The following is an 18,157-nucleotide window of genomic DNA, read 5'->3' on the forward strand; positions in this document are numbered from 1 at the left end:
TCTTTGTGATGCTAAGAAAGAGTGTCAGACTCCTTGAGCTTCACTTTCCTCCTGGAGAAACACAGTGGGCACAGTGCTTCCCAGAGGTGTAAGAGTTTAGAACCTATGTTGAAAAGCACTAGCAGAGTGCTTCACACACTTAAAATGCTCAGTTAGTTTTTAAATCAAAATTAGGACTTCCACTTTTTATAAGGCAACTTGGGTAGAATTATCTTTGAAAAATTAAACTTATTTGGGCCGTGTGAGATTCAAATTCATTAACAACCAGTGTCACATGGGTTCCAAACAGTCCCAGAGTATCCTTGACATGAAGGACAAAAGCCACTGTATAGGTGTGAGCTCTGTGGCTGTCACCCAGCATGAAAGCCAGAAAGGGATCCACTTTCAGCGGTCAGAGGTCAGAGGTCAGTATGTGTTCTCCAGATTATAATTTTATCCCTATTCAAATGCTTACTAAAATGTCAGATGCCCTGGAGTAGAATCCTCACCATGCCCACTTATTTGATGAAGAAAAAGTCCATGGAAATAGAATTAAATTGGTTCTGTTCTTGTATTTGAGCAGTCAGTCCTAGAACTATAGCCATGTACTCTGTGTCTTTCCTAGAGACCTTAGGTGATTTGGCACTTGATGGTTTACAGAGTCCTCATCTATCACTGTGCTGCTTTGCTCGGCCAACTCTGGCCCCCATTCGGTCAGCAACTGATAAATACTTTGCAGTCAGAACATTACTAATAGGTTCTTCTGTTCAGTGCCTTTTTCAACAGCTACAGTTCGCCTTCACCTCAGAGGGACACGCTGTATCTCTACCTGGCTGCTGGTGGAATTCTTCCACAGCCCTACCATTGCATACAATTTTTGTTGGCTAGATCTTAACCACATCCAACTTTTTCCAGGAGCACAGATGGAACATCACATCAATGATATTTACCTCTGAAGAGATTCATTTCACATATTCATTGAAGACATACAAATATTCACACAGGAGCTCAAAAAAAAGGGGGTGGGCATTTACCTGTACATTGCACAAGGCTTTGCCACCCCAGTTGAATTCCTGAGAATTATTTGGTAAGCTAAGGGCTTCTGTATCTCTGGCGCAGTCAGGAAATAGCAACAGAGCCTCCCTATACCCACAATGTTAAAACAAGCCCAGTATCTTTTAAGCCTTTTTGGGATCTGGAGGCAGCATATTCCTCATTTACAAATTTCACTTAAGCCTATGTATACTGTTACAAATTGGCCGCTCTTGAATTGGGGCCCCCTACAATAAATGGCTCTAGAATCTGTCTAGATGTAAGTGAACAGTCACTTCCGTCAGTGTCCCCTCCAAAGAATCATTCACTGTAGAAGCTATAGCAGCCTCCTCTCACACCTTAAATCCCTAGACCGCCTGTGGTGATCAGAAGTTGCCCGTGGATTCTGGTGGGAGAAACTGTCCTCAGTCCCATGCTGTACACAGAGAAGCGGTTGGAGAGTGCATACTGAGCTCTCCTGGAAATAGGTTCTCACAGGTCCTGAACCTGTGAAGTTCCACGTCGTTCTGTGAGTCATGGAGGCAGCATTCTATAAGCCCAGGCCAGCTACCAGGGCCTCCCTGCTACAAGATAGAGCTAAGTCTGTCCCTTCCAGAGTATCACACCTAAAAGAAAGGTGGCCTCTTCTGTCCTCAGTCCCTTACTAGTTGACAGAGTGCTAGAGGAGCTCACCCCTTTCTTGGACCTGCGGCTACTTGGGGAGCCCTTCGGGATCAAGTGAACGGCAGTGGGCGTTTGCACCCCTCATGCACAACATCAGAATTACATGTGCTGAAGCTTACTTCCTGAAGGGCTCCTCCTTTTCATTACCTAATCCAGACATCCTTGATCAGAGAGTGGGGTTCAGGGCTAAGCAAAGTAAGATGAACTTCAGCAGGTCATCTTATCCTAGCCTACAGTTGACTCCATCTGTGCATTTTTATAGACTCTGGAGCCATTGCCATGGTTTAGTCATCTGGTTCCACCAATGACAGCAACAGCAATTACTTCTCCAAGGTTTTCCTCTTTGAGGAAAATGGCTGTGAGAACCTGTGGCTTCACAGATGCTCAAAATATATATCAAGGTTGCAAATGTCTCTGTGTATATTAAAGCCACAGTACAAGCCTCACTTTCTCCATTGTGGACTTCCAGACATTGTTAATAGTGCCCATCTCACCTGTAGAAGTATACAATGCTGGGCTCCTGACCAAGAATTTCAGTGGGACTTGCACCATTCCCACCAGCCTTGGGCTACAGACCTCACAGAGCACCATTGTGACATACTCAAGCAAGTTAAAATTTAATTAAATGAAACATGGTATCTATCTATCATCAGCCAGACATCAGACATAAAGAGTCTGGTTCTATTTTTGTATGTTCAAAAACAAAAACAGCGCCCGTTCTGGAGGCAGCCATGTCTGGCTCAATCCAGGCTCCTCTCCTTTCGTGTTTTGGCTGAGTGACTAGCACAGTGATCAACCTTTAAGTGAAGATTAAATGAGAAAAAATACCTATAATACACTTAGAACAGTATCAGTAAATGTTAGCCGTTATTTTTTAAAATATATAATCCTGTAAAGTAGTCAAGGCAGTACTTCCTGTGTTACTGCTAACAGACCTGAGATTTAGAGAGAGAAGGTGTTTGCCCAAGCTTACAGCGTTGGATCTAGAATCTGAATCCCAGGTCCAGCATTCTTTGTACTGCGTCACAGTATTTCCCATCAGCAACTCCTTCCATACGTGATACAAATGATCATTTCTCCAGACCTTTGAGTTCCTTTAAAGTAAGAGACTTTTGTGTCCACGATTTAGAGGAGTGATTCTCAAGTCCCTTTTTACAACATCTGAAGATTTTTAAATTTGTCCCACAGTTCTAAAATGTTTGAAACAAAATTCACTTTAATTGCTCTAAAAATAAGGTAGTTGATCATTTAGCACTTCTGTTAGGGGCAGCATGTCATAAAGCCAAGATAGTTATAGGACATGCAGCTCCAAACAGGTTGAAAAGCTCCTTACTTCAGAGCATGGCAAATCTCCCTTTTCTCATCCCAAACAAATCAAAGTGGAAGCAGTGAGAGCAGAGACTTCTCTGTGTGTGTGTGTGTGTTTTATTATATTAGTGGTAGTCGATGTAATATTCAAGGAGACGTGACCACCTGCAGTTATGAGGGTTTTTTTTTTAACTTAAATGCACCTGAATGATGGTGATGGCAACATTAGCTGTGAAGTCTTCCTTCGCAAATTTAGCTACACTTGTTTTAATATTTTTAAATGTTTGAGATTTTCTGTACTTCTATATTGTGAATTTTTATGGCACAGAAAATGTAAGAAAAATCGCCATGATGGAAAGAGAATGTGGTAGAATCAGGAATAGTTTAGGCAGATTGCTCCTATTCTGAGTTGCTGTGTTTGTAAAATAAGCCACTTTTCAGTACCACATGCATTTAGGATCTGATACTGTGAAGTGCTTTTGACAGAGGTACAAAGAAATACTAAAAGGATTTCACGCAAAGATTTATTTTGTTTTGTTTAAACTTACTGTCCTTTAATTCAGGTATCCCTAAGTAGCACATACACTATTTTTAAAAAGGAGAGGGAATGAGTCTCTGTTACTCTGCTCTTCATATTTTGAGAAATTCAGTCATCCCCTCTCTTATATTCCTCTTGTTGTAAAGCTTCCATCTATGGCCCATAGATATGATTTGTTCAGAAGTCGCTTCTCTTTGTTTTTGCTTATTGGAACTTGACAGCTGCTCCAGAGTAGTTCTGATCTCTGCCCTTTTTTTTTCAAACTCAGAGAAGACTTGTTCCTGGAACTCTGTGATGATACACTGTAAACTAACCAAATAGGCAAAAACCAAAACGAAGTTTACACGGATCCTCTGTGTGGTTTTGTGTAGGTTGTTTTTTCCCCCACCAGTGTACCTCCTGTTTATTACATATGGTTCAGCATCTTCCTGTGTAAAGAAGACATTAACCCCTTTTCCCTTGGTTAATTCCTCCCTGACACACCCATTTGTAAACTTGGCCAATACATTTTTGCAGACTTTTTTTTTTTTTTTTAATTTTCTCTTTCTAGATTTAGTGGCTGTTTTGTGTCCAAAAGGCCCACTTCGTATGCTGGTTGAAACAGCTCAGGAGAGGAATGAAACTCTCTTTCCGGCTCTTATTTACTCCTGTAAGTATTTTGGAATGATGTTAAATTACTACTCAGCTTATAATTTATAGGAACTCAAACAGATGTAATTATAGTCATTATTATACTTTTTCTCGTCTTAAATGCATAACATTAAGAGAACTTCTACATATCCCTGTTTCCTTGCAAACTATTGTCTTCCACCTGACGCTGGTTCAAGAGAGTTTTCAGTAGATGTAGAAATAGAAGAAATATTTAGAGAGTGGGGAGCCATTTCTCTCAACTAAAATCTTACTAGTTATTAGATGCCTGGGTGGCTAAATCGGTTGGGCATCTCCCTTTAGCTCAGGTCATGATCCCAGAGTCTGGGATCGAGTCCCACATCAGGCTCCTTGCTCAGCAGGGAGCCTGCTTCTCCCTCTGCCTGCTGCTCCCCCTGCTTATGCCATCTCTCTCTCTCTGTCTCTTTTTGACAAATAAATAAAATCTTAAAGAATAAATAAAATAAAATCTAATTAGTCAAGAGTTATTGAGCCACTTACTACAGAGGAATCTTGCCCTAGCTTACCAGAAAAATTGTACTGTTCCTTCACAATGTGCCCCTTTTGGTTATTTTGGGATCCTGTTCTTCCTAATCATTCAGTACATATGCATTTGGGCATTGACCTTCTGCCACAGAGCACTGTGGGGGACATAAAGATGTTTAAGATGCTCTGCCTTACCCAGAACTCCTTTTCTTATAGTTTAGAGGTGAGATAAGACAAATGTATAAATAAGCAACATACAGCATTGTTGCCAGATTCAGAGGAGGCACAATTGAAGTGTAAAGAGAGTTGAGAAGAAGGAAAACCTGGCTGGGGAAACAGGGAAGGCTTTGTGGATGAGATAGCATTTGTATTAAATTTTTTAAGGATGGTGGAATTTGGGGCGCCCAAGTGGCTCAGTGGGTTCAAGCCTCTGCCTTTGGCTCAGGTCATTGTCTCAGGGTCCTGGGATGGAGCCCTGTATTGGGCTCTCTACTCACCAGGGAGCCTGCTTCCCCCTCTCTCTCTGCCTGCCTGTCTGCTTGTGATCTCTCTCTGTCAAATAAATAAAATCTTTAAAAAAAAGGGGGGGGGGATTTCAGCAAACACAGATGAAGAGTTGATTCCGTAAGTGGGCTTGTCGCAAAGAATGGCTTTGAGACGGAAGCGTGGGGCATCTTTATCAAGTTTCAGGTGTTTAGATTGACTAGAACATGGAGTAAAAATGGGGGAGAGTTCTAGGAGGATGGATTTGGAAAGGCAGATTAGGGCAAGATCAGGGATAGCTTTGAGGGGCTGGTTTAGATATCTGTATGCTATTCGCTGATAGCTGGGAAGCAGAGGTTCTTGAGCACAAGAGTTATGTGATCAGAGCTGTGGCTCCGCAGGCTTACAGCGTTGTGCAGACTGATTCATGGGTGGGGAGAACCGAAGTAATGTCTAAATAACTAAGCAGATACTATAGTAATCTAGGAGGGAAATAATGAGGGTCTGAACTGTGGTATTGTTAATGGCAGATCCAGGAAGAGGACTGATTGATGAGAGGTTGTACAGGTAGAATCAGTGGTTCTTAGCAACTGATGAGAGAAGTTTCAGGCCTGAAGGAAAAGTGATGAAGAGGGGTGTTGTTCTTGGTTCAGGAACGTTTCGTTTTGTCTGTGGCCCACATCTTCCTTAGTTGGTGGGACCTGTGAACCAGGTAGAAATGCCCAGCGTGAGTTTAGAAGTGAAGTTCTAGTGCTTGGGGAAAGGTTGATCAGAGGTACAGAACTGACAGCGTAGCAGAGGCCGTTGAAACTTCGGGAGTGGATGAGCAGTTCAACAGAAGTGGATGAGAAGATGTCAAGGAGAGAAGTTTGTCAGCTCCTGTGCTTAAAGAGGGAGAAAATGAAGAGACAACAACAGAAAAGGGAAGAAAAGAAAATTGGGGTAGCTAGGATTTTTCACTTATCAATATCAGGACATGTTTTCCATGTCAGCACGGGAAGAGGCTACACAGTATTCTCTAGGTACTCAGAAAAGGGTGTCCTTGTTGATCTTCTGTCACGAACAGTGCTTGCAGAGATCATCCATCTTCGTGAAATTTTTGGTATAATACGTTTTTAAAAATGAAATTGCTAAGTCAAAGCATGTATGTAAATTTTGATGGATCCAAATTGCCTCCTAAAAAGGCTTTTCCTTTCATAGTGTAAGGCACCACTTTCCTTATACCTTCAGTATTATGTGTGTGTGAAACTAAGAGGCAAAAAAACCCCCTCTTGTTTTATTTTGATTTTGGCTTATTAGCTAATAATTATTAATGGGTATTTGGACTTTTTTCATTTTTTTTAAAAAAGCTACATGGGTGCCTGGGTGGCTCAGTGGGTTAGGCCGCTGCCTTCGGCTCCGGTCATGGTCTCCAGGTCCTGGGATCGAGTCCCGCATCGGGCTCTCTGCTCAGCAGGGAGCCTGCTTCCCTCTATCTGTCTCTCTGCCTGCCTCTCCGTCTACTGGTGATCTCTCTCTGTCAAATAAATAAATAAAATCTTTAAAAAAAAAAAAAAGCTACATATATTTCTTGTTTTGTGACTGGGTATAATCTTTTCTATATTTTCAAAATTTATAATTGCATAAGTAATGCATTAATTTGTTATGCTGGAAGAAAATTAAATATTGTAAAGAAAGCTAAATTTCACTGTAACTGTCATCTCTAATCTTAATACTTTACCAAGCAGTTACCTTGTTACTAGTTTGATGTATCTTTGTAGGCTTTTTTTTTTTTTTTTTCCGCCTAATCTTCTGTTGGGTTATTGGAAAAATAGAGTTTCAAGAAGAACATCAAATGCTCTAGAAGAAGCCAAAGATGAGGACTAAGTAAACCATAGAGAATTCAGTGCCTTGGATGTCTTCGGTGACATTTAAGAGAACAGTTTCAGTGGAGTGGGAGGGCTAGAAGCAGTGCTGCAAAGGGAAGACAGTGTGTCTGTGTTTTGCTGTTGCTGGCAGTGGAGGTTATGGTATAGCCAGAGAATGGGTGGTGAAGGAGGGGAGGTTCAGTAAACATCCCCTACTGCCGAGGTTGTTGTCACACACACAGGGCAGTGGTGACCTGAGGGGAGAGCAGGCCTGAGGAAAGGTGTTTCCAGGAGACAGAAGATGTAACTGTGTCTCTAAGGCTGAGGGGAAGGAGCCAGTGGAGAAAGCCTTTGATGAGACCAACAAGAAGGAATAGTTCATGGACCAAGGTTATCAACAAAGCAGGTAGACATTGCTCTGAGGGGTGCCTGGGTGGCTCAGTCAGTTAAGTGGCTGCTTTCAGCTCAGGTCATGATCCCAGGGTCCTGGGATCAAGCCCCACATGGGGTTCCTGTGCCTGCCTTCCGTTCCCTGTGCTTGTGCGCTCACACTCTCACGTGCGCGTGGGCTCTGTGTCAAATAAATAAAAATATTTTTTTCAAAAGATTCTCTTTATTTATTGGACAGAGGGAAAGAGACATCGAGAGGGGAGATCAGGCAGGGGGAGAGGGAGGGGGAGAAGCAGGCTTCCCGCAGAGCTGGGAGCCCGATGAGGGGCCGATCCCAGGCCTCTGGGATCATGACCTGAGCCAAAGGCAGACGCTTAATGACTAAGCCACCCAGGTGCTCAATAAATAAAAATCTTTCCCAAAAAATTGCCTTGAGAATTCAGGAAGAGGAATTAAAAATTAAAGGAATTAAAAAGAGAACAGGAAAGACTTGGAGGGAGGGAAGAGGAAGACAAAAGCAGAAGGTAGTGAGACTTAATGAAAGAGAGGTAAAGTTCGGAGCATGAGGTAGTTGACCTTGTTTTCTTGTGAACTCAGTGTGAGATCATTTGGGGGAAGTGGAGAGGCAAGGACTGTGCTTGTCTGTGGAGAAGTCTGGTCAAATGTTAGAAAACTCATTGTCTGGAATGCAAGGATCTTGTTTTGCTCTTTTTCCAATATAAATTTATCATCATGTGCTTCCTGTGTTTTTTGGCAGAAAAAAGGTGAAGTTTTGAATATCAACATTTTCCTCTTAATCAGCATTTGGGTGTGAGCTTCTTATGTGTTATTCCTGGAAATTAAAATTGACTACATATTTTATATTTGTGCATACAGAATGTTCCACCAAATGTTGATAGTAAATACTCAGTGGAAGTAACTTAAGTATCCATCAGTGGGAACACTTTCAAATAATTACGGTACATTCATACAGTAGAGAGTTGTGCAGCCATTAGAAAGAATGAGGTAGCCCTGTATATGTCCAGTTGTTTCTTGGGTTTTTGGTTTTTTGTTTTTAATTTTTATTTATTTATTTGACAGAGATCATAAGTAGGCAGAGAGGCAGGCAGAGAGAGAGGAAGGGAAGCAGGCTCCCTGCTGAGCAGAGAGCCCGATGCGGGGCTCGATCCCAGGACTCTGGGATCATGACCTGAGCCGAAGGCAGAGGCTTTAACCCACTGAGTCACCCAGGTGCCCCTGTCCAATTGTATTTTTAATGTTAAAGATTATATACTAAAAACAGCAAATTTAGGGGCGCCTGGGTGGTTCAGTTGGTTAAGTATCTGCCTTTGGCTCAGGTCGTGTTCTCAGCGTCCTGGGATCGAGCCCGGGATCGAGCCCTGCATCGGTTTCCCCTCTGAGCGGGGAGTCTGCTTCTCCCTTTCCCTCTGCCCCTGCTCTGCCCACACCCCTGGGTGTGTGCTCTCACTCTCTCAAATATATAAACAAAATCTTTTTAAAAAGAAGAAGAAAGCGAGATTTAAAGCAATAATGCAATATTGTATGGGAGGAAGGGAGTTATGTTTGGTGTCTGTGCATATACAATCCCAATGATACATTTAAAAAACTGACAAGGGGCACCTGGGTGGCTCAGTTGGTTAAAGCCTCTGTCTTTGGCTCAGGTCATGATTCCAGGGTCCTGGGATCGAGCCCCGCATCGGGCTCTCTGCTCAGCAGGAGCCTGCTTCCCCCTCTCTCTCTGCCTGCCTCTCTGTCCACTTGAGATCTCTGTCAAATAAATAAATAAAATCTTTAAATAAACAAATAACTGACAAAAGGTTAATAGTATTTACCCCTGGGAAGTGGGATTTAGAGATGGAAGTAACTTTTACATTTTTCTTTATACTTTCTCTACTTGTAGAGTTTTTAATTGTACTTTGTGTATTTTTTAAATTTTTATTTATTTATGTTTATTTTTTTAAGTTTTTTTAATTAGAGCACAAGTGGGGAAGCAGAGGGAGAAGCGGGCTCCCTGCTGAAAGGAGCCCAATGCAGCGCTTGATCCCAGGACCTGGGATCATACCCTGAGCAGAAGGCAGACGCTTAACTAACTGAGCCACCCAGGCGTCCCTGTACTTTGTGTTATTTAAAAACTTAATTGTGGGTGTCAAAGTGGAAGGATTTTGATTTTTTATTTTATTTTATTTTTATTTATTTTTTAAGATTTTATTTATTCATTTGACAGAGATCACAAGTAGGCAGAGAGGCAGGCAGAGAGAAAGGGGGAGCCAGGCTCCCTGCTGAGCAGAGAGCCCGATGTGGGGCTTGATCCCAGGATCCTGAGATCATGACCAGAGCCGAAGGCAGAGGCTTTAACCCACTGAGCCACCCAGGCGCCTCTTAAGCTTCCAATTTTAAGTGAATTTTACATATATGTTATTAACCCTGCACAAGCAGGGGGAATGGCAGGCAGAGGGAGAAGCAGGCTCCCTGCTGAGCACAGAGCCAGATGTGAGGCTCGATCCCAGGACCCTAGGATCATGACCCGAGCCAAAGGCAGGCGCTTAACTTACTGAGCCACCCAGGCCTCCCTATTTATTTTTTTAAAGCAGCAGTATTATTAATCAGTACTTTTCCCCTGACATGGAAATAAACACAAATATTAAAAAGTTTTAAATCAATATTCTTGACTATTTGTTCTTTAAAAAAATGCAGTCCTTTGGGGGTACCAGTGATAACAGATTGGACTCAGGTTTTTGCTGGCATTTGGTTCCTGCCACAGCCCTGTATGTACATGTTTATATGTATTTTTATATTATCATTGGTGTATTTTCAGGATAAATTCCCAAAAGTGGAATTCCTGGGTCAAAGAGTTAAGGCACAGGTAGTTTTTTATTTTTTATTTATTTTTTTTAAGAGTTTATTTATTTATTTGACAGAGAGAGAGAGATCACAAGTAGGCAGAGAGGCAGGCAGAGAGAGAGGGGGAAACGGCTCCCTGCTGAGCAGACAGCCCCATGCGGGGCTCAATCCCAGGACCCTGGGATCATGACCTGAGTCGAAGGCAGAGGCTTTAACCCACTGAGCCACCCAGGCACCCCTAGTTTTTTATTTTTAATTGAAGTGTATTTGACATACAGTCTTATAGTAGTTTCAGACGTACAGCATAGTGATTCTTTATATACATTATGAAATGTGCACCATGGTAAGCGTAGTTACCATCGGTTACCTTACGAAATTATTATAATATTATCGACTATATTCCCTTGCTGTATTTTATATCCATGATATATTTTATAACTGGAAGTTTGAGGCACTTGCGTGGCTCAGTTGGTTAAGCATCTGCCTTTGGCTCAGGTCGTGGTGCCAGGGTCCTGGGATCAAGCCCCATATTAGACTGCTTGCTCGGTGGGGAGCCTGCTTCTCCCTCTCCCTCTGCTGTTCTCCCTGCTTGTTCTCTCTCCCTCTCTCTCTCTCTCTGTCAAATAAATAAATAAATTATTTTTAAAATCAAAACAAAAAACTGGAAGTTTGTAGCTCTTAATCCCCTTCACCTAGTTTGCCCATTCCCCCCCTCCCCTCTGGCAACCACCAGACGTTTGTTCCCTGTATTTATGAGTTTGCTTCTGTGTTGTTTGTCTTATTTATTTGTTTTAGCATAACAGTATAAAAATGGCAAGATTTCATTGTGTTTTTTTTAAAGATGTTATTTATTTTAGAGCTAGAGAATGAGTGAGCAGCAGAGGGGGGCGCAGGGAGGGACAAGCTGACTCTGAGTGCAGAGCCCCCGTGGGGCTGGATCCCACAATCCCAAGATCAGGCCCTGAGCCTAAATCAAGAGTTAACGCTTAACTGACTGAACCACCCAGGTGCCCCAATTTCATTCTTACGACTGAGTAACGGTATATGTAGTTTTGTTAGATGTTACCAAATTCCCTTCAATAGGGGCTGTATAGGGGCTATTCCACTTTTCATTCCACTTGTAATATAGGAGAAGTACCATTTTAATGTATTCATGTTGTTTTTTAAAATGTGAGAGGTGGGACGCCTGGGTGGCTCAGTTGGTTGAGCAGCTGCCTTCGGCTCGGGTCGTGATCCCAGCGTCCTGGGATCGAGTCCCACATCGGGCTCCTTGCTCGGCAGGGAGCCTGCTTCTCCCTCTGCCTCTGTCTGCCATTCTGTCTGCCTGTGCTCACTCTCACTCCTCTCTCTCTCTGACAAATAAATAAATAAAATCTTAAAAAAAAAAAAAAAGATTTAAAATGTGAGAGGGGTGTGTGTGTATATACTTAGATCTATATGGATATGTATGTATTTTTGTGAAAGGGACATAGAATAGGCCAGTTGACAATCCCCTTTATGTTTATTGCTTTTAACTTTTTTTATTCCTTATATATCACAGTTTAGCATTATCGAAAATCCCAGAGGTCAGGCATCCTTAGAATCATAATGGTTGTGTCATGCTTTTTTGAGTCCCGGTTTGTTCTCTGATTTAGTTCCAATAAGTAATTTTCATCACATTATTTTAGAATGTTCAGCCCTCCAGCTGTTTTTTAATAGATCTTGCTGGCCTGAACAGTTCCTCTGATTACTTTTCAGGGACTGGAAACAATGAAATTTATGGTTTTTACAGTAGCAACTGTAGTTTGAAGGCTAGAGTGAATGCTCAGTTTTAGAATTTTTTCTTTAATCTGCCAAAATCAGGGAAAATCTTGTGTGGTTTTCAATAATGCATTTGCTTCTGATTGTTAAGGATTCTTAAGATAACATTAAGAAGATTGGTGATTTCTGTAGAGAGATAATGGCCTGTTCTCTATTCAATATGTACTTTCTGGGTTTCAAGTTTTTAACTGGACTTTTGTCTTTCTCAACAGCAACAATGGTGTGGTTGGTGAATATGGCAGAGGGAGATCCAGAAGCCCAAAGGAAGGTATCCAAAAACTCCAATTATAATGCACAAAGTAGGTGTCTTTTATTTGGTAATTTCCTGACTGGTTTTTCCGGGTCATTGTCCTGTTATATTGGCTAACAGCTGTGAAGCAATGATTTTAACCTCTGTCTTTGGTCATGGACTCTTGAGAATCTCCTGGAAGCTGTGGTAATACCCAGTAAATACAGATAAATATTTAAGAAGTTCAGGTGCTCTGAACCCAACCATACCGCCAAGGGACTCTAGGTAAAGAATTTCTGCCATTAAGTGCCATTAATACCATTATGGAAAGGTTCAAGTTGAGGCTGTGATTTAAAAAAGAAACAGTAATCTTGCTCTCCAAACATGTAAAAATGAGAGCCTCTTACCTGATATGGCCAGGGTAACTTAAACATGATTTGACTTAAGATGCGATCATGTTTATACCAAGAAGATAAAATATTCCCGGTGGACATGACATTCTGGAGGAGGGTAGATGATGCCGGAGGATCAGGCTGGGAGATGGAAAGGCCCCTGTGGATACAGAGATGTCCAGGCAGGCGTAAGTTAGGAGTTGTTAGGAAGAATTGGAATAATGGCACACTGAAAATAGTCAAGAAGAAAAGAAACTTGATAAGAAAAACAAAGAGCTAACCTTAGAGGAAGCTGGGAAATAGGCAGAGCAGTGGCAAGAGAAGAAAAAAGGGCCTTAATGGAAAAAGGAAAGTATAGGTTTAAAGACCCATGAGATCTGCTGAGTTCAAATTCGGGTAATTGCAAGAGCACATTTTCAACTGGGAATTTTGCAGCAGAACCAGTAGGAGACCTGATGGAGAAGAAGGAAATATATCGGAAACAATTGCTACAAGTCTAGCTATTGTGTTAAGCTGAAGACAATTAAAATATGAGTTGTCTATGAGTATATATGTGAGTGTAAGTGAAAAACATTTTATTCTTTAGACAAAAATTTTTTAAAAGATTTTTATTTATTCATTTGAGACAGAGAACATGTGCAGGAGGAGAGGGAGAACCTGACTCCCTGCTGAGCAGGGAGCCCCAACATGGGGCTCGATCCCTCAACCCTGGAGATCATGACCTGAGCCAAAGGCAGATGCTTAACCATCTGAGCCACCCAGGTGCCCCATGACAAATATTGATTGCCTAACTCTGTGCCTCGTATTTTAACTAGGCACTGAGAATGCAGCACTGAACAAGATATCCTGTCCCTTCAGAGCTCATGACCTATTTGGACAGATACAAATGTTCAACAAATAATTTTATAAATAATTCATACAGTTATGATACGCACTACAAAGGAGAAGTATGCGTGCTATGAAAGTTTACGGTAGAGGAATTTCATTTACTCTGGAAAGTCAGGAAGGCTTCCCTGAGGAAGTGATAATAGGTGACAACCAACTGACAAGTAGAAGAACTTTCCAGAAGAGGAAACAATGGGGAAGAGCCTTGGAGTTAGAAGGAGCTAGGTGAACTTACAGAGTTCCTCAGTGGGCGTGCTGTGGTATTTTGGGTGGGCAGTTCTTCATTGTGTGGGGCTTTGCTCTTTGCAGGTTATTAGCTTTTCTGGCCTCTCCCTCTAAATGTTGATTTTGGTTTCGCGGTATTACGGTAGGCAGAAAGCCCTCCATCCTAGATATTTCCAAACACCCCCTGGAAGGGGTGGTGCTACCCACTGGCTAAAAACGACTGTGTTAGGAGAACTAGAAGTTAGATTGGAACAGAAAAACACAGGGCTCCGAAAGGGGTGGCTTGAAAGGTTCACAGGTAGGAAGTGAGGAGGGATGGGGCAGAGCAGGGACTGCTGTTTTTATTTATAAATCTTATGCTTATATGACTTTGTAAACTCCAAACCATGGATGATTCAGGATTTGTGAGGACTTGGTTAAGAAAAAGAATGCAAGTTATGAATACAGAATTGCTATGGCCTCTCTGAAGTATTCCATGTAAGTGAGAGGCCTGAGGCTTGCAGTCTTCATGGTAAATCCACCTCTATGAACATGTTTTACTTGTCTTAAATAATAATAATAAAGGAGGAAAAAAAGTTTATCAACTTCACTTCTGTATTTTAATTATCTTTGATGTATGGGTGTTTCTCAGGACTTTGATGTTCTGCATACAATTTTGAGTCTGATTGATAGTCATTATGACACAATGGCTGGTCCTTACAAAAATTCTCCCCCCTCTCCTGCCCCACCTCCCCCATAATGGTCTGCTTTTTATCTTAGTCACTAAAGCCATGGTTGGGCTTTCAGCTGCCAAGATCAGAAAACCCAAGTCAGTTGCTTTAAACAAAGAAGAATTAGGTTCTCCCGTGTGACCAGAAGTCCTGAGGTGTAGGCCTTTGTAGGGCTGGTCGGTTTTATGATCCATTGATGTCATCGAGGGCCCAGAGTCCTTCCATCTTCCTGCTCTGCCATTCTTAGATACAGGTTTGGTCCTCAGCCCACTGCTTCTCATAATCAGAAGATGACAACTGTTGTTCCAGACATCATATCCAGATGAGACATCATCCAGGCTTAGAAAGGGGCGGTTTTGTTTCTTCCTTGATTCTCTCAAAGAGTGAGGAAAATAGCCCCAAATTCAGAGCAGACTTTGCCTCCCCACGCATTGGCTAGTACCACCCCCACCTTTAGAGCTTTTATTGGGAAGAGGAATGAGATTACCATGCTTGGCTTGGCTTGGCTTGATCATGATTTACCCCCAGAGTCATGTGCGTGAGAGGCAGAAACCCAAACCAATCAGGACTCTGCCCTCAGGAAACAAGGGAAGTGGTTATCGGTCAAGCAACTTCCAGACACTTTTACAGCTTACGATTTGTGGTTTAAGAGCCAACTAACCTAGTTACATGACAGTTGGGTAGTTATTATTCCCGTGTAGTTTATTAAAGGTGTTGAGAAATTTTTCTAAAATGTTAGCTGTAATTTCCACTTTCTCTTGAAGGCACTGAAAGTGAGTCCCAAGACCCTGTGACAGAGAGCGACGATGGTGGCTTCAGTGAAGAGTGGGAAGCCCAGAGGGACAGTCGCCTAGGGCCTCATCATTCTACAACTGAGACACGAGCTGCTGTGCAGGAACTTTCCAGCAACATCCTCACCAGTGAGGACCCAGAAGAAAGTACGTGCATTTCTCTGTGTTAAATAGTCATGGGTTCTTTTACGTGCTACGTTACCAAACTCCTCAAAAATAAAATGAATAGAGAATGTTATGGTCTAATTCTGAATGACAGATTGAAGCTTTTAGTGGGACATGCTCAAAATTAACTGCTTTTCTCATAGTTCAGTTTGTCAATGGGCCAAATTCTGCTCCTTAGATTTTTGGAAATGGCCAATTATAGCTTGAACATTAGGCATTTGTTTTATAAGGTAGAAGATTTTTTTCAGAATTATTATTGCAGTAAGGCTTTATGACAGCAATATTTGTGTACAAAAATTTCCTTAGTACATTTCCTCTTCCTGTGCAGAGACCTGTGGACTTGAGTATTTCAGCCTTTTACATATTCCCTTTGCTAGCAAGCACTGTATTTTATGAATTTTAAAGAAAATCAAAGGGATTTAGGTTATGGGGAGAAATGCAAACATTTGTTTAATGTCTAAAATATGTTGGCACTTGGATTTCCTTTAGCACTTGGGGCTTCTTGGGAACATGATCAAGAGCCCCTTTGGTTCGGGCTCAGTCATCTCTTCAGTTAGTCTTAAAGATGTGATTTTTTTTTTTTTTTTAAGATTTTGTTCATTTATTTGACAGAGATCACAAGTAGGCAGAGAGGCAGGCAGAGAGAGAGGAAGCAGGCTCCCTGCTGAGCAGAGACACTCCCCGACCCCCCACCGATGCGGGGCTCGATCCCGGGACCTTGAGATCATGACCTGAGCCAAAGACAGAGGCTTTAACCCACTGAGCCACCCAGGTGCCCCAAGATGTGATTTATTAACAGATTAATACAGTTTCCAACTAAATTATTCTTGGTGGGTTTTTTTTTTCTTCTCACAAAAGTGAAGCTCTGGATTAAAACATTATAGTAAAAATATTAAGTAATTTTAGAGAAAGAAACACCTAGATTTCTTAGTTTCTTTATTTACTGATCATTGATTATTATGATCTGGACATTATCCTTCAGCTTAAGCAGAACACTTCTTACAGCTCAGCCTTCCTCTTTTAACTTGGTCAAAACCTGGGTGTATCCTTGACTTTGGTGCTTGGCTGAATTTTCCAGATGTTAGAGCCTGCTACACCCTGTGACTTTCATACTCCAGGGAGACTAGACACGGCTGCCTCGGCTTACAGCCAGGCTTGATCTTGTCTTTGCTGGTGTATTCTCTGCCTGCAAAGTTACCACTGTAGTCAGGTTGCCTCTTCCCTTCCTCTCATTTCTCAAGGGTGCCTGCAGCCAAAGGAAGGAAAGAAGATATAGCTGTTGACCATAGCAGCAGCCTGACTCTTTCATGATTGTCCTTGCTACTTGAGTGCTCACTCCTGATCATTTCCTTGTGTGCTCTTTGTCTTTTATGTCTGTGTGTGTGAGTGTGTGTGTGTTTTGTTTTGTTTTTTTAAAGATTTTATTTATTCATTTGACAGATAGAGATCACAAGTAGGCAGAGAGGCAGGCAGGGAGGTGGAGGGGAAGCAGGCTCCCCGCTGAGCAGAGAGCCCGATGCAGGGCTTGATCCCAGGACCCTGGGATCATGACCTGAGCCGAACGCAGAGGCTTCAACCCATTGAGCCACCCTGGTGCCCTGGAAGAAGAGATTTTAGTAGTAAATGTATTATTTCCTGAAATAACACCTTTCAGGAACTTTCTTTTTAAGATTTTATTTATTTATTTAGAAAAAGTGAGAGAGCATGAGCGAGTGAGGGGCAGAGGGCGCGAGAGGGAATCTTCAGGCAGACTTCCTGCTGAATGTAGAGCTCAAGGCGCTGCTCCATTCCAGCACCCAGGTTCATGACCTGAGCCAAAACCGAGTTGGACACTTAACTGACTGAGCCACCAGGTGCAGCGTCGGGCGGTATTGAGTATTTTGTTTTGTTTTATTTTTAGTAAGATTTATTTATTTATTTTAGAGAGAGCTTGAGAGAGGGAGGGGGAACAGAGGGAGAGGGTGAGAAAGAGAATCTCAGGCCGACTCCCTGCGGCACACAGGGCCTCACGTGGGGCTCGATCTTACAACCCTGAGATCGTGACCTGAGCTGAAACTACGAGTCAGATGCTTCACCGACTAAGCCACCTAGGAGCCCCTCAAAGCCCCACTTTTTTAAAGATTTTAAGTAATCTCTACACCCAGTGTGGGGCTCGAGAACTCACAGTCCGGAGATCAAGAGTCGCACGCTCCGCCAGCTGGGTCAGGTACCCTTCAGGCAGTTTTTAAGATGTTTACATTTATTTAAAAGTTAATAGGAAGTATTTTTTATGTTACATTTAAGCTAGCAAATATTACACAGCTAGAGGTTGTTTAGAGAAATCTTACAATTAAATAATCATCATTTATTGTCTTTACTATGTTTTATGTTTGGTAGACCAACAGATGCTCCTTTTAATAGTCAAGGAACACCGTATTACTTGAGATTATTTTTCAGAGTTAATAAAAACAAAACAACACAATAGAAGGCCTAGACTACTATTAGCAAATAGCAGTAAAATACTAGCAGCCAGTCCTACCATTAACACTTGCTGGTAGAATACTGCTCATTCGTTTTGACCAACTTAAGCAGTTTCCTTTGCTGTGGTTTTAGTTATTTGGCTATGGCCAAATTTTGATTGAATAAATCAAAAGGAGCTATCTAAAGAAAAATTCCTGAGCAATATGATATTTCTTAGATTTTTATTCTGCTTCAATTTCTTCTGCTTGTAGGTGAATAAAACTT

At 41.9% G+C, this 18,157-nt stretch overlaps 1 protein-coding gene across 4 annotated transcripts in view; it reads left to right on the plus strand.

The window, feature by feature from the left end:
- The window catches only part of PSEN1 (presenilin 1), a 75,383-nt gene that overhangs the window by 47,025 nt on the left and 10,201 nt on the right, over window positions 1–18,157 (plus strand). For all 4 annotated transcript variants that reach the window (XM_044231158.1, XM_044231161.1, XM_044231160.1 and 1 more), the window contains exons 8-10: window positions 4,092–4,190; window positions 12,249–12,335; window positions 15,242–15,415. In XM_044231158.1, the coding sequence (XP_044087093.1) occupies window positions 4,092–4,190; window positions 12,249–12,335; window positions 15,242–15,415 (360 nt within the window). The remainder of the gene's footprint in view (window positions 1–4,091; window positions 4,191–12,248; window positions 12,336–15,241; window positions 15,416–18,157) is intronic.

Source organism: Neovison vison, chromosome 13 (assembly GCF_020171115.1).
Source record: "Neovison vison isolate M4711 chromosome 13, ASM_NN_V1, whole genome shotgun sequence".
NCBI classification, from domain to species: domain Eukaryota; kingdom Metazoa; phylum Chordata; class Mammalia; order Carnivora; family Mustelidae; genus Neogale; species Neogale vison.